This window comes from Acanthopagrus latus, chromosome 17 (assembly GCF_904848185.1).
Source record: "Acanthopagrus latus isolate v.2019 chromosome 17, fAcaLat1.1, whole genome shotgun sequence".
Taxonomy (NCBI): Eukaryota; Metazoa; Chordata; class Actinopteri; order Spariformes; family Sparidae; genus Acanthopagrus; species Acanthopagrus latus.
This window is the reverse complement of record NC_051055.1, coordinates 26446637-26464085: the sequence shown is the minus strand read 5'-3', so window position 1 is coordinate 26464085 and position 17449 is coordinate 26446637. Positions and strand designations below refer to the sequence as shown.

The following is a 17449-nucleotide window of genomic DNA, read 5'->3' as shown; positions in this document are numbered from 1 at the left end:
GATTTATATAACAATGAGATCATTAATATTTGCAGCCAGACTTTGCTGCATTGCTTTTTCGTTGGGGCTGAAGTTGTTGGACAGCTGTAACAATTAATTGATTAGTTGTCTTCTGTTAAATTAATTTACATTTAGCAGAAGCTTTTGTCTAAAGAGACTTACAGTAATTCATACATACACTGAAGGTGGTTGCTGCCATGCAAGGTGCCGAGCAGGGACCAAGGACACTTCGACATGTAGGTCAGGGGAATCAAACCAGAGACCTTCTGAAACAAAACGCTGAGCCACAGCTGCCCTTCGCTCTTATTTGTGGCATCGGTAAATACATTTGAGAAATCTTTTGGGAGAAAAAGGTCAGAATTCTCAGATTCCAGCTTCTTAAATGTGAATGTGTGATGGTAAAGAATGTCTTTAAGTTGTGGAAAAAACAAATGATTCAAGTATGTAACCTGAGGCTTTGGGAACAGCTGATCAGCATTATTTATCAGAATGTTTCTGCATCTTATAGACCAAAAAAAAGAACGGTTGATCGACAAATCTTCAATCGTTTAAGGGGCTGCTCCAGTTATTGAGTGTTGCACTTATAAAGTCATGGAAGAAGACAGATTGTAAAAAAGAAGAAGTCTAAGCAGCAATATCTGGACTCGTTGACTCATCTGGTCATCACCAAATTAGTTTCGTCCATGTCCATCAAATTCACCGACACTGCTCCTCCTGTAAAGTACTTTTCGGGCGTTTATCATGACTTTTTGTTTGACAGGACAGCTGAGAGAAATGACAGGAAACAGGACGAGATAGAGGGAGTGATAAGCAGCAAAAGGGCCACAGGTTGGACTCAGACTCTGGGCTGCTGCGGCGAGGTCACTCTGCACTGCAGCGTCTCTTAATGGGACACATGCTCTACAAACTGAGCGACGGGGTGCCGCGCTATGCCTTTTTAAAACTCTCTGGCCATAATCAGTTCAGAGCTGTTTACTTGGTCCAGGGTTTCAGTCCTCTCTGTCCCAGCGTCTTTAAAGACGTGTCTGGATGGCGGTCGCTCCTCTACAACAACCCTCTTCAGCTGAGCTGTGACATTTATCGAGCGATCGGTCGAGGGCTTATGGGAAAAGAAGTTCATTAAGGGATGGTAAAATAGAAAAAAAAATTGTTGGGCTGACCCAAATGCTTCAAAGCTTCGGCCATTGTCATGGTAATCAATGTCCAAATCAGCGTTCAAAGGAAGAAATCGTTGCGTCGGCTGAAGCGAGAAAGACTCAAAAGGCTGATAAAGAGTGTGAGAAATGGAGCCTCTCCACGGCGTTTAAGCAGTCTCAAAACGTGCGCACAGTAAAACCAGCGAGGGAGAATTTCTGCTCCGCTTGCTCAAATGTGCCCCTCCACGTTCATGGCTGCTCAACACGCGCTCACTTGTCAAGATGACTTTGGAGACGCTGGCTGATGCTGCGCTTCCTGTCCGCATCCCTCAATGACCGTGATGTTGATCGCCTGTGTTGTGCCGCTACCCTCTCATGTCCAAACTCTGAATATCTGAGAGCGACTCGCGCTGAAGATTCGAAGCAAAGCTGTTAGTCAGGACAGCCCTAAAAATATTGAATCAACTGAGCCAGTCATTAGGTACACAGAGCACATAACCAACTGCTGAGACAGGCTGGATTTTTGTGCATTAGCATGTGATTTGAATACGTTTTTGAAGTTGAGGTTTTCTTATTTCTCTCCAGAATCTCAGTTTCATTTGGCTCGCTATGAGTCATGTTTCAAAAACCCCTCGACGCTCCCATCTTTCAAACTGCACACCTCCAGTTTATAACACACAGGCTTTCTGTTAAAAAAATCGAAGTCTAAAACTGAGAGAAAAAAATAAAATAAAATTGGACAACCTTAGAAAAGATCCTCCACGGAAGCCACGAATGACATTACACAACTGAGCAGCGCTCGTCATGATGAGAAATCTGAGTGCGCGGGTCACTTATCAAAACGAAAGTGCCAAATATTTGTTTGCCAGCTTCTCAAATGTGAGAATTTTGTGTTTGTCTCAGTTTTTATGATGATGATGATTGCAAATTGAATATCTTTTTGGTTTTTGGTGTGTTGGTAGGACAAAACAAAGCAAAAACAAGACGCTTTGACTTGTGGGAAATTGTGAAACCAAATGATGAATCCAGATTATGAAAATGCTTCTTTGTTGCAGCTGTATTTATACGCGTCACCGTCAGGTCCCCTCACATTAGCTAACATGGCTGCTCTTGGAAATGGATTCTGACACAGCAGACTTGTGTGCTCTGCGGATCACATGTATCATTCATGAAAACACAGTGCTGCTGTTTGCACACTTCCATTAGTAATGTGTTCGTGGACTGAAGGGTCAGGGTTTGCAGGTAAACGCCGCTCGACATCTGCGCACATTTACCTCTTTTAGATCGGTTTCAACGGCCTCTGCAGAGCTTCATCATCCCGAGCAGCGGCCAGTGGCTCGTCCGGATAAACGTTATTCCTAAGTAATGAGGCTCCCGTATGGAATGAAACCTCAAACCGGCCCCCCATGCAGCGTTAGTGCCTTGCTTTTTTTTTCTTTTTTTTTTTTTTTTACCTGCTGGGGCTCCACATCTATACGTTGAATTATGTAATAATGCGAGTCCCCTGATGCAGCCGCTGCGTCGTACTTTAAACAGAGGAGAGACTGCCTTACATTTCTAGTCACAGTTCACGGATCAAAAGCAAACAGGGAGCTAACCAGCGTTCTATCATAACAAAGGCAAACATACAAAAAGCCCTGAGCGTTTCAGCGCTATTAAGACACCCACTCCCTCTCCAGCCTCCATCTCTGGCTCTTGTGCTCCCTCCCTCTCTCCATCCAACTCCCCCTTCCTCAGAGCGACTCCCCCCCTCCAGCCTCTCCCCCCCCATCGCCCTCCCTTCTCTTGTTACCGCTCCCACAGATGCATTTCCTCCATCTCTCCCTTCCTTTTTTCTCTCCATCAGGCTCTCTCCCTCTCTTTTTCTGTCGTCCTGTCTTCACTCCGTACAGTCTTGCTCTTGCGCTGTCCCTCCTCCTCCTACACATACACTTACCCACCCACCCCTCTGCGCGCGCACACACACACACACACACACACACACACACACAGTGCTCTTTTTTTCTGTTTTTTTAACCAACCTCTTACTCATGTGTGTCTACATCCCTCCCTCCCACTCTTTTAACTCTGTCTCTCTCTCTCTCTCTCTCAGTTCTCTCAGAGGGTCTAAGCTGGAAGCGTTTGCCACCCACACGTTCCCTCTTCAGCTTTCAGCTTGACATCAGATTTACATTCACAATGAGCAAGCGCAGCATTTCACATGTTGCCTAGCACATGGCTACGCACACACACATGTGAACTCACGGGCTGGTTGTGTGCTCACGTGAGCATGTTCACCTGTGATATATCGTTTCTGTAAGTGAAATGTAAGGTTTTGTTTTTCTACGCGTGTGCTCTAATGCTGCGGTTATTTGCCCGTAAATGTTGAATTCTGATGATCATTTAATTAAACAAAAATCAAAAAGCATATGCTGGTTCCAGCTTCGTACCGGGGAGGATTTGCAGCTTTTCTCTGTTTTGTCTGACTGTAAATGGAATGTTTCTGTACTGTTGGACAAAACAAGCCTCTGAAGGACTGAAGGATGTCACCTTGGGCTCTGAAAAAAATCGAAGGTGCATTTATGCCTTGTTATCCGACATTTCATGAACAGTCCATCAAAGAACTTTAGAGATTCATTTACGACGAAAGAACATTCAACACTTATCCGTCGAGTGTTTCTGATGTGACATTCAGACCCTGTTTATGCCCAGTATTGAAGGAATAATTCAACATTTTGTTAAAACAGAGAAGATGAATACCACTCTCATGGCTTGGTAACTATGGCGCTGGAGTAGGGAACCATTAGCTGAGCTTCTCATGAGGACAAGAGGGGGAACTGGCTCTGTCTGAAGTGTAAAAATGCACCTGTCAACGCCTTTAAAGGTCATGAATCAATAGATTTATATGAATAGGATCTGCATCGGATTGTACTCACTCATAGATACCATGCCATTCGAATACGCCAAAGTTTTCCATCAAACTCCATGCATTATTTACTATCTCATCGTGTTGGAGAAAATGAGAAAAGATGCCTGGATGCGTCCCTTTATCCGGATCCAAACCAACAAAATTAATAGGCTCTATTCTGTGCTGAGACCCATCCTCCGCTCAGGTTTTATGGAAATCCATGCAGTAGTTTTTTGTGTAATCCTGCTGACAAACCAACCAAGGAACAAACGAACAAACACATGCATAACCATCTTGGCGGAGGTAGTTAGTGAGCTTAACAGTTGTGGTAGCTGTGTGTTTTTTTTTAAACTTTGGACACAGCGAGGCTCGTCACGCTTAGCCACACCTCTGGTTTGTTTGTGTTTATTCAAACCGTAAATCATGATCATCTTGGGCAGCGTTAAACCCAGTAAGCAGCGGTGGAGCTCCTTCATAATATTGTCAGGGACTTATTTTGCATGAAGCGGAGGTGAGCGCTGGCATTAGAGCGGCTAAATCCTTGCAGAACAAATAGGTAAGACCTGCTAGCTTATTGGGTTAGCGACCACGCTAGGGTTAAGGCAACCCGCCATTTTCAGCATGTACATGTAGGCTGCTAGCTCGGAGGTGGTTGGTGTTACATGAGCGACATGGATTTTGAAAACAGTAACACGCAGACAGAGGAATGGATGACAGTGCTGCCTGAAATAGGCGCCTAATGGCAGGTTTATACCAGCAGTTTACATCCGATGAGTCAGACTAGAGCAAGGCTAGCAGTCCCCCTCCCGGTGTCGGTCTTTATTCTTACTTCTTCTTTGCTCCCGCTTCATATTAAGCACGCCGATACTGAGAATGAGCTTCATTTGACTCTCGGCAAGGAAGCAAATGAGTGTACTTTCAAAATGTCAAACTATTTCTTGAACATGGGATTTTGGATCTGGATCCGTGTAAGCGCGTTACTGCAAGGTGTCAATGCACACACAACGCCTCGCAATCATAAGGCTTTTTGTATGAGCCAGACCACATCTGTGGGCGGTCCTTACATCACGATCACATCTCAGCCAGGCATAAATCTGCACAGTTGGCCCCATTACTGAAGAGTCACTTAACACCAGGCTGGAAAGCAGCTACTCACTGCCCTCTCTTACCCTCTTGTACTCGTGGGTGTGGTAAGAAGTGTGCTTTATTGAACCTTTAACCACCCCCTTGAAGGTGAAAAGTTGAACCTCTCGAGGGCCGAGCTGCCTCCTCCTGCATTCTCGAGCAAACCCGGCAAAATGCCGCAGACTGCGGCCCCTTTCCTTTGACCCGACACGCTCCATGTTTGTTAACCAGTCCACAAGATGACCCACTAATAATACCAGGTGTCAGTGCAAATGCAGACGATTAGATATCATTAGCTGCGTCCAAAAAAAAACCCTTCTTCATACACTACTCCCTACATAATAGACCCTCAGTGATTCATGGTCTTTTTTGCATCATCGCGGTGTTAACGTCAGACAGCTGTAGTGGCGCACAGCTGTAATTTTCACATCTCTAAAATGGGACACATCGCATGTTAATACCACACTCCCGTTGCGATGACAGCGATCTGACCAGCGTTGTTTATTCCACATGGTTCGACACATCGTCTTTGTCATGAATGAGTCTCTTAATTGGCGTGCACTCCAACCCTCTTTTTCTGAGTGATATTGCAACACAGCAGTAGTAAGAAAGAGCAACTTGCGCAGTGTCATTACGGCGCGCGGCTGATTTATTAAGCCGCTAAATTGAAGAGACAAGCACGTCTACCTGCCGCGTGACCCCAGTCGGGCTGAATCACAACCTCCCCATGACACGATGAAGCCTCAGCCGGGCTGAGTCTTTTTCAAGCCTTTACATCATCTCTAAACAATAGTTACATAATTGCATTTTTTAAAAACAGGTAGAGCGAGCGAACCGGAACACGTCGTCAGACCGTCTGTTGGCGCGTCAGTCATCAGCAGTGATCTTAAGAATAATTAAGTTGTTTGAATGATTTACTGGGATCCATCAAGTCTTTGTGGCTGCTGAGCTCATTCCTTTGCTGGGTATGTGTGTGTGTGTGTGTGTGTGTGTGTGTGTGTGCATGTGTGGATGCATAGCTGAACTCCATATAGTATGCGTGCAGGAACACCAGAGCTCCTTCTCTATTCAGAGCTTTGTTGTATAGTATGTTTGAAACTAAAATGCACGGTACTTCAGAAAAAAAAGAAGGAAAAAAAAAAAAGGTTGCCATGGCGACGAAACACAGAGCCTCGACTGGGATCAAGAAGAGAGTGAGAAATAGATTTAAATGGATGTGTCCAGACTGATGCTTTTGTTAACACTTTAATAAATGCTTAATGACAGTTAATGTGAGAATTCAAGTGTTATGAAAGAAGACGGAGATCATGCCGTTCCTTTCTTTCTTCTGTCTTCTTTTTTTTTTTTTTCCTATCTCCGCTCAGTACCCTCTGCTGTCTCCACCCATCTCACATTCTTCCATAAAGACTGTGGATCAGATGATTTTATACACTTGGTTCTGAATGAGTCTTTGCGCACTGCTGCCGCCCACATTTCTCCACTCGGTGCATGTTAAGCGTAGAAAAGGAGCAGCAGGTACGGGTGGGTTATGTTTGAGAAGAGAGATTTTGGTTCTGCATGCAAGTTTAAGAGCACAATTTTTGCCGAAATGAGAGATCTGCTCTCCGGCGTCTACTCTTACCAAATAATAGATAATGCAGCGCGTGGAGTAACGTTCAGGTGCATGTTGAAAATACAGGAGCGCGTAAATGCTTCAGATCTTTTCCAAAGGCCGTGTCGTCCACTTCCAAACTATCAGGTTACAAATATTCTTTAAAACCTAAAAAGAAAAACATAATGGCCAGGTCACATAACTCTCAACAAAACCCTTGATGATGCTGTCGTGATTGACGACATCTTCTAGTCTGAGAAGAGAAAATGTCAGCGGGGGTCATCGTCAGAGAAAACAGAGGATGTTTAGCCTGAGGACTGAGTGTCAGGAGTCAATCTGTCCGTCAAGACAAAAGCAGGATGATGTTTGTACAGCACATACATAAGCAGAGGATGACAATGATGTGAGTGCTTGGTATTGTAGAGAGCTTGAACGTAAGCAGGGCATCATTTTATACCTTTACTTTTTAGACAGTACTTGGTGATTCAAGGATTAAAAATACCAATAAAGGTCCAGTTGAATGTGTATTCAATTTTCGGTTTAAAGGTGTATTTTTACCTGAAAACATCAGTTTCTGTAGACCATCACCCACCAGCGACAAGTGGATTTGGAGTCTGGTTGCTATGAACAACGGATGTGATATTACAGTTCCACAGTGTGTCGACAGCTGTATGTCTCCTTAAAGTTAAATCTTATCTTATTTATATGTTTTCTGGGGACAAGAGTCAGGAAGAAAACAGTCGAGAGAGTTGATGATCACGGATCGTTTTGATCCTGTTAAATTTGATTTACATCCTCTGTTAAAAGACAGAAATCTTTTCAGGTAGGCTTGCAAATATTACACAATTTATTAATTTGATAGTCGGCTGCCTTCCAGCAATTAATCAGTTTTAATATATGAAATATGTTGGATGTTTTTGAGTGAAAAAACTGTTTTAACTAATGATATGACCTATGTTTGATGCATAATCAAAGTAAGCTACATTAGGAGTATATACTAAGTTAACATTAATTCTCCTTTTTTTTTTATTAGTGCTTGGAAACTATTTTAAAGACTGTTGTATTCTTTTTTAGAGTGACCACAGTGTGTCACATCTGTCAGGGATCAGAAGTGTCCTCCTGGATAATTCTGGGACGTTTACAGCTGCTTTACTTTACGTCACCACACTTTCCTGACCGCCTTTCTGGTTTTTTTTTCCAGGCATTTCTCGTTGCCTCTTTCTTTCCTTCAAGTGCTTTTTTCTTCACCTGGTGTGTTTGGTCGTACACTGTAAATAGAATCGGTGCAGTACAGTAGCTTTCCATGTTCAGCCATCGCCGGTAAGCCTGAGGATCCTGTTCTCTGCGCCTCTTTGTGGCGTTCTCTGTCCTGATTTGAGAAAGTGGGCAGGTTTTACCAGATAATCTCTTTTACTGTATGAGCAGGAGGAGGAGACATGTGTTACTGACCAAACACTTCATGACAGTGATTACTGTTTGAATATCGAGCTGTTTAACACATATTCATAAGAAAAATAACACTTACAACAGCTTTGATGATAGATGCAATTATTCATTCATTTATTACATAAACCAATAAGTAAATGATATATTTTAACAGACTGCTCTGTAGTTACAGAGAAGGATATTGTCGCTGTATGTGATGTTTGTATACTGCCATGTGTTGTTATTGCATGTTTGCACACGGCTGTATTTAGCTGCATTAATTGCCGGGAGCGTTCATCATCCCTGCACTGGCTGCTGCCGCTGCAGCTGTTCAGCACTGAGGAAAAAAAAAAAAACAAGGCTCTCTGTAAGTGTTGCAGACCTATGTGTCCTCAAATTATAGCCATGATTTATACGCTGCATACTGTAAGTCAAGTGTAATCTGCCCTCTGTGGCCAATCCTCCAAATTACAACAGAGAGGATTAGTCTGCTCCCCCCCCCCCCCCAGATCTCTACCCTCAGTGTTATTCGATACAGAGGAGTGTGAATACAAGCAGACAGTGTGTTCTCACTGGGAAAGTCTAGAAATATGATGTTTTGGAGGTCAAACTGCATTTAAATCCCAGCACCGCTCCGGAGTCTCTTTGGAGATTAGGAAAGTAAATGCTTACATGACGCAGGGGATTCTTGCTCAGCACTTTTTGAATGAAATGTAATGTGAAACACAAACGCCTGCGAGTGGCTCCCATAAACATAATGCTTAGTCAGACTGTTTTATTTGCTTGTGAACAGTAATCATCATGGATTTTGTTTTTCTTGCTGTTTACAGACCGCTTGATAATTCAACAACATGCTGTAACTTTGTTTTCCACAAAATCATCAAATTAATTTACCCATCTGTCATCGTTAATTGGGCTTATTTAGTTTTATCTTTTGAATGTTTCACTTTGTAGCGCTGTACCCAATTTACAGATGCAGCAATAACATTCACCTGCACGCTAATAAACAGATCACTTTCTGATTTATGGAGTTACCAGATTATTCAAGTGGTTATGTTAACAGCATAATGGGAAAATGCTTTATCGGATAAAAGCCGGTATTGGATTAAGAGAAACCTGATAAACACACCAAGTTTTTTGCCCAATATTTCGTGTTATTCAGTGCATGTATACCGTTTGCATGTTTTGCAAACCTTACAGATCCCACATAAGGCATGTGAACACTTCATAACCTGATTATTCCCAGTTATGTGATTATTGTGGTGATGTAAACGTGCTCACTGATTAGTCGGTCCGTCATTCGTGGCATCATCGATCACTTGTTTCAGTCATTTCTCATGCAAACATGTCAAACGTTTTCTGGCTCCAGCTGGTCCAAGAATTTGCTTCTTTCTGTCTTTTATGATAGTAAATGAGGAGTCTTTGGGATTTGGACTGTTGGTCAGCCAAATGAAGCATCTTAAAGCATCGCTTTGGGATCTGGGAAATTGAAACAAGCAATTTTCAGCATTTTGTGACATTTTATAGACGAAACGTTAAATCTGTTAATCGTGAAAACGGCATATAATGAAAATATTTGTCTGTTACAGCCATAACCCAAAACTCAAATCTCCAATGTGTAAACATTGTATTTACAAAGAGTCACAGAAAAAGACTGTGTTTGTTGTGGTGATCATCACTAGCTGATATTGTTAGCATTGTACGGCGTTGTGTTGCATTCAGTTTCCCTCAATACTCTGTAAAAGTTTAGAGCTGGCTTCTTGATGAATTATTCCAATAATCACTTTTAGGTGGCAGTCCTGGTGAGTCGTCATTTAACAACACGTAACACAGAATGCTCTGACGAAGGCTTGGTGCCAAAACACGTAATCTTTTTGATTTGAGCAAAATAAGCAAGTGAACAGTGAGTGTTTTGTCCTTCTTGACACGCTAAACTTTCATTCTAATTGGAATACAAAAGTAGCTGTTTCTGTAGTTCACGCCCTCTGAACTTTTGGGGTAAGAAAATTAAATCTGCAACAACCTAAAGGAGACAAAGACTTGGTTGGTTTCCAACAGAAATCAGGACTTCATCCCAATGAAACCCTCCACTGGAGGGTGTAATAAAACACGTGCTCTCTGAAACGTATGAGTCCAGATTGGCACCAACAGGAGTCACCCTGAGGGTGAGTACAGTACACCGGCTCACAGGCGGCATGTTATTTCTGAGCTCACTGTCTATAGCTAAACCCACAGAAACGCCACAAGTCTTTTCTTTTTTGTTTTGTTTTTTTTTCACTCCAAGACTGATGACAGTTGAGTCCTAAATCACCACTCTCTCCTTGGCACAATCTGCTCCTGCAGGAGAAACTAATTAGTTTGGGAAACAACATATTCTGAAGTGGATCTTGATACGACTGTTCTGAGGCCTTTTAATTGAGATGGCTACAGTTATGATGCATCGCGATGATGGCAGAACCTCCAGCCGTAAGGGGCATCACCCATGATAATTGCTGTTAATTAACACTTCTTGCGGAGTAACAAACACCTAAGAAACTGTGAGCACTACTGTGATCAAGTGACGGCAGCCAGGCAAGATGAATGAACAATATTTGTAGAAAGTTCATGAACCAGAACTCATTCAACATCTCTCAACTAAACACGATCGATTCTTGGAACAGTTTAGCTAAAAACAGGAGCAGGAGGAGATCTTCCTCTCACGTTTTTCACACATGCAGACTATCGAGCAGAGATGAATATTCAGGGAAATCTGTACCACTGATTTCAAACCCTCATCAGGTAGACTTTTGTTCCAAGGTTGGAAAAATAAGACTTCTAAGAAAGATTTCACAAAAATCTTCATTCTGCAGCCTCCGGTAGACGTCTTCTGGTTTTAATTGACATTTTAACAGGATATTTTATTTTAGCTGGTTGGTTAAGTCCATCTTGACCTGAACCAATTCAGGGCTGCAGAATATGTTTTTACACAGGTAGCAGAGCGGTGCCTAATGATCTCATGTTGGTGCACCCAATGATACACTTTCTAAATAGATTCTGTATATTATTACATGTGGGAATCAAGTTTTTTTGGAACCCTGCAATCACAAGAGTCCTCTGATGATGCATTTCAATCTTTGAATCCAGCCCAGTTCAGCATCCAGCAGTTTTATAATGACCCTTTTCTGATGTTCTGTGTCTGATTGAATTAGATCAGGAAAGATGTTTCACAAACTTGTTGAATATTAGATATATTACAGCAACACTGGCATGTAAAAAGAAACAGCTCCTCGCCAAATACATCCGGTCTTGCCTCCCATTGTCCCATTCGTCTTCTTCTTCTTTTTCTTCTTCATATTTTTCTTCCTCTTTTTCTTCTTCTTTATCTGCTTCTTCTTCTTGTCCTTCTCATTTGTGCTCTTTTTTTCTTCTTCTTCTCCTTCGCCTTTGTCTCGTTCTCCATCTCCTTTTTCTTCTTCTCCTTCTCCTTCTTCACTGCTGTTGAGTTTAATGGTGATTAGTGTCCACTTAAGTTGACTCACCACTATCTGCTCAGCTGGTCCCTTTACCCTGGTTCCTGATTGCGGCTGCATGTGTGAAAAGTGAAAATTAATAGCAGCGCTTGAAAAGTTATCCCAGCAATTTACTGGGAACTGTGAGCGAAAGAGGCTGAAGACTCTTGAAAATGTTCCGAGTAACTTTGTGCCAGTCTTCCTGTACGCATATATTTACATTTTGAAAAGTTTGCCATTATGTAATCCTTTTACATGGAATTACAAACCATTTTCAAAATTGCGCCTTTATACCTCTGATTGGAGCAAGACGTTGAGTTTCCTGCCTCTGCGGTGATTTATCTCTAACCTTGTCTGCTCTCTCAGAGATTTAATTTCGAAGACTCTTCCACCAGTCGCTCATGCAGCCTACAGAGTTTGATGTGGTAGTTTAAAGCTGTGTATTTCGGGCAAAGAGACACTGGCATGTTTTGATGTCTTGGCGGAGCAAAAAAAAAAAACAAAACACCATTGTGGTCATCTTTTTTACTCTCTGTGTGGGTTGGACGAAATGTTAGGCTTGCAGACAGAAGGACGGGCAGGTTTTCGCGGTGAAAAGATTGCCATTTGGACAGGTAAATGAAAGAAATCGAAAAGGACAGGGGCGATGAGGATAAAAGAGGAATACAGATAAAGGTAATAGGGAGAAAATGGAGGGTTCTAGATGCCACACAAATGTGAAAAGGGAGTGAGGGAGAGGATGGTATGAAAGCAGGAAGAGGGCGCAAGACGGAGAAAGAAAATGAAAGAGCGAGAGGAGAGAGATCAGGGGCTGAAGAGAGGTAGAGGGATAAATGCACTATTTGAATTATGTAAAATAGCTGCGTGGGAGAGAAGAGGTGTGTGTGTGTGTGTGTGTGTGTGTGTGTGTGTGTGTGTGTCGGAGTGTGAGTGTGACTGTGTGACAGAAGAGGCTGAGAGAAGGAGAGAGAGCAAAGGAAAGAGCAGAGACGAGACAGCATGATCAACACGAGGAGTCGGGGTGAGATCGACTTCAGTGCTCGAAAAAATAGACGGGAAATGAGAAGCAACTTATATTTCTCCGTTATCGCGCTGTAGATTTTTTTCTTTGATGGGGGTCATGCAGGGAGGAAAAGGAAAAATAATACAAGGAAAGCGCGGGGGCGGGACAAAAAAGGTGCAGAGATGTAAAGTCGGCTTTGATATCATCCTGCTGGAGTTTGGCGACGATATGAATGATTATCTAAGCAGGAATCCTACAGAGGTGTTCACAGCGGCTTTATTAGACGCGGGATTGCTTCGTCTTCATCCGGTCCAGTCGTCCAGTCCGTCTGAAACATCACAGCAACTGTAGCATGAGTTGCCAAGACATTTTTTTGCACAGTAATCCCAACGACTTTCACCAGGTGCAGGGACGCAGATTTACACAGACTAACATGATTCCCAGATGATGATTCCTAAAGACTGACACTGCCTCTTGCTCCGCCGTGAGGTTGATATTTGTGGTTTTAAGTGACATTTCTCTACTTCTGTAATTCATCTTAACCTCAGGATGAATTGTGATCAAACATCAAACACCTTCAAACACAAGTAACATTTCTGTGAGGGACGCTAACAATTGAATTCATTAACTGATTAATCTGCGTGAAGAAATTAACCGAGAAAACATGAATGAACCGACAATCAACACAAATACTCAGAAAAGAAGTTCTTATCAAATGAGCTGCAAAATACTGATATGACGCAATATACAAAATATAATTACAAGTAATCTGTAATTAGAAATACAAACTGGTGCTAGCCTTTTAGTTTTAATACAGATTTTGTTGGGTCAGTTCCTAATTTCCTCTCATTTGTGACTTTGTGACTTATTTAGTGTTATTCACTAATCATTCCATTATCAAACATACATACTCACTACATTACTTATGTAGTATATTATGAATAACCAATAATCGATTGTTAAGGCAGTCGACTATCAATTAAAGCCAGCTGCTGGGATTGTGCACCCCTGCTGTCAGCTGCACTTAAAACAGAAACATAGTTTGAAACTCTGACGGTTATTTATTTTTTAATGGTTCATCCTGTTCCCATTTAATGGAACGCTGCTATTCTGCTGAGGAAGATTTGAGAAATTATAGTTTGAATAAGATTCGGTGGCAGCGTTGTGTTTCCGTGTCCATGCAGCTGAGGTCAGAACAGCTTCACTGTGTCGCAGTGGACACCAACTTGTGAGCCAATAAGGACATCTGTCAGCCGAGCGGTCGAGACGAATACTGAACAACCACAGCGTCCTTGGTTTGATTCTGCCCGGGCGATACTTGTTACCCTTCGCTTTCTCTTTCTCTTCCCACACGTCCGATCTGCGTCTCTGGTGTCACAATTATTTGAAGGCAAAAATGCTCAAATATTAAAATGAATAAATAAAATAAAGCAAAATAGCACAAATATCAATATTTACCAGCCAAATGCTCCTAAGAATTTGTCTTGTGCAGAAATAATACGTTTTCTTCTTTTTTTTGCGTGCGACCAATTCATTTTCTTTTCATCTTGATGCTGTTATTATTTTTCATAGCCAATATATTCATGAAGCACAGCTGCCACAACAGCGCAGCAGTTCCAAAATTAAAGAAATTATTGAAAAAGTCTTCCAGAATTGATAACACAGTCATCGGATGGTCGGTATTTGGATCTTGGGGTCCAGCTGCATGTCAGAGTGTCCTTCTGCACCGATACTGAACCTCACATGCTCCTGATGATTCTCCCAGAGTGACAGTGTGTGTTGACAACTGCTTTGAGCAATCAAGAGACAGGAGACAGTGCTATAAAGACGCAGTCTATTGACCTTATGATTAAAAAAGAACTTCACATAAAGCTTCACATAAAAGGAGTTAAGAGGAAAATATATATGGGCTTATATACATTTAAAGACAAGCCTATAAACAAAGTAAAAGCAATAAAAACATTGACGTATAAAGGCAGGTAATTATAATGTGGCCAAGTCAGACAAACCAATTCATCCTCAGTGTGTCACAAGTGTGTCTCGATTTCATAATATCATACAGAGCAGGCAGACCCAGGACGTCTGAACTGTTTAATGATTTATAGACAAGCAGTGATGTTTGTAATTCTGTGAAACACGTGGACCATTGGTGGCGTTCGCAAATGTCACTTTCATCATCCTGTGCATGTAGAGGAATCTGCCTTGAGGACACTGGTGCAGAGACAGACATGTAGTACTGACATATTATTGAGTTTAAGGAGAAACGGGGCATGGATATATATATATATATATATATATATATATATATATATTATATATATATATATATATATATATATATATATATATATATATATATATATATATATATATATATATATATATAGACAGACAACATAGACACACACGCACCGGCCCAAAACAAGCGATAACTGTACGTGCACATTTACACCCTCGCCGTCATCCATCAAGTGCAGGACAGGAGTTTATTCCCTTACTGACCAAATCAGTGCATTAGGCACCGACTTGCTGTCAGAAGTCAATAACGGCTTTGTTTGTCTGATGTTCGCTGCTCTCTATCCACGCTTCTCCTGGTCCCTGCCCTCAACATGCACGCTGTTAACATTCGCCTCATCTGACGTCCAGACAGGAAATCCATCTCTCCAGTAGTCTCTCGCCCACTCCGTCAACCTCCTCCCCTCCACGGACGAAGGTGTATTTAAGTTGGTGTGTGTTTGTTTGTGTGTGTGTGTGTGTGTAGCAGCAGCAGTGCCGGTGGATGGGTGTGACCCTGCACGGTTTTATTTCTGCCTCGCTCACCTTTGACATCCATCTAGCTCTCATATTCCTCCGTGCCCTCTTTCATTCCTTCAGGCGGGCTGTCAATAACAGCTCTCCCGCTGCTGTTGATTTCCACAATGGCCCTGTCTTTTCTCTCTCCTCATCCTCTCGCTCTACCTGCGTCTGAGCACCGTCCTGTCCTTATTTTACCTCTAATGTTTAACTTCCGCGGATGTGTTGTCAGCGTCTCACCTGTCGACCTCCTCTCTTTGTGTCTTGTTAGATCATCGCGCCCGGCGGAAGAGCATAGCCACCGGGAAGCAGCCCAGCATGGAGGTCCCTCCCACTGCCCCCCTTCAACCCTTCCGACAATCCGTGAGTAACCCTCCCTGTTCCCGGCCTCGCTCGCTGCCTCCGACCCTCTCGCTGTCCCTCATCCCTCATCCCGCCCTGGGCCCGCCGCACACCTGCGGCCGTCGGGCCAGCGGCACCCCGCCTCACCCCTTCCCCCTCTCCCTGGCTGTCTCCCCCTCCCTCGCCTTTTGCCAGCAGCAGCAGCAGCCGCAGCAAAAGGGCTCCAAGAAAGGGCCTGGCACGCCCCCCCTGCCCCGCTCGCTGCCCCTCTCCCCCTCCCTGTCCTTCACCCTGCCCCACTCGCCTGCCGCCTCCTCCTCCCCCCCCTTCTTGTACTGGGGCGGAGACTGGAGGGCTGCTGGTTCGAGTCCAGTGGCAGGAGGACCGTTTATTGCACCACTGCCCCCTTATGAGGTATGTTACACAAACATGGCTGACGCAGAGACACTGGCTACGTTTAACACACATGTTCATATGTTTAGCTGACTGGGTCTTGGTGAGGAAACATCTTGCTTCTTTTAGTTGTGTGTTCACGCATATTCACAGGATTATCAGAACAGCTCATCTGGAAGAGTCATACCAGTGTGTCTGCAAAGTTTCAGCCCCTTAAATACATAATGACTATTTTCAAATGCATGCCACAATTATCATTCTACCACTCAAGGCAGCCATTGGTCTCCATTAATTTCCCAATGGTGTGAAAATCAATTAGCAGACGTGCTTGAGTTGTATAATCTGCATTAATGTTTGTCAAAGTTACTTCGTGACTGTGTGGTAATGCAGTTTAAGTGCAGGACGCAAAAAAAAAACAAAAACGCTGCACTGCATTCTGTTGATTTTGATTTCTTTGCTTGCAGGTTTAAAACCTTTGTCATTAATGACATAAAATAGTAGAACTTCATGAATATGTGCAATGCAACAAAAACTCAGTTTTAATCAAGTGAAAGCAGGCAAGATGAAAACATCAAGACAAAACAAAGCATATTATCAAGCACTTGATGATACGGAATAAATGGCGTTATCTTGTTGTTATGCTCAAATCCTAGTTGAATTATTTATAATTTTGTTATTTGTAGTTTTAATCTTTTGAAAAGTGGTGTACAAATCAAGTTACTATAAGTAGTTGTGGAAGAGGAAACTAGAGTAAACACTGTGACGGTCAACAGAACTCAGCCAAGTTTCACAGTGTTCAAATAGTCTCGCAGAAATGAATGAAAACCAATGGAGACCTTGAATGGCAGCAAAAATGTGTTCACGATTGTAAAACGGCAGCACGGCTTGTTGGCGGTGATTTAAAGTTAATGTGACTCGTAGTAAATGGATAAAAACGTAAAATGTCAAACACCTGGGATGATTCTTTAATGTCAACAAAAGAGATGAAACATAAAAAAAACGATATGCTGTCACTGTTACTCCTGGGATCATCATGTCTGTTTTTTTTTTTTTATATATATCAGAGACGACTTCAGTCAAAGTGGCAGAGAGGAGCTGGCAGCCGAACACGTTCTTTTTTGCTCTGTGGACAGAAATAATCTGTTTATTGTTTTATTCATGGCAACAGAAACTGGATCACAAGGTACCAAACATGCACATAAATGGGCTTAAAGGATAGATTGGTGTCCTATTAAGTTTGTGCCCGGTGGTCTACGCGGCCCGTGT

The 17449-nt window shown here is 42.7% G+C and overlaps 1 protein-coding gene across 11 annotated transcripts in view; it reads left to right on the top strand.

Moving 5' to 3' along the window:
- Positions 1-17449, top strand: part of syngap1b (synaptic Ras GTPase activating protein 1b) — a 158481-nt gene that overhangs the window by 91334 nt on the left and 49698 nt on the right. For 10 of the 11 annotated variants that reach the window (XM_037074026.1, XM_037074027.1, XM_037074021.1 and 7 more), the window contains one exon: positions 15720-15811. In XM_037074026.1, the coding sequence (XP_036929921.1) occupies positions 15720-15811 (92 nt within the window). Of the gene's footprint in view, positions 1-15719; positions 16205-17449 lie in introns of all 11 variants that reach the window. The other variant, XM_037074032.1, reaches the window with a different exon arrangement.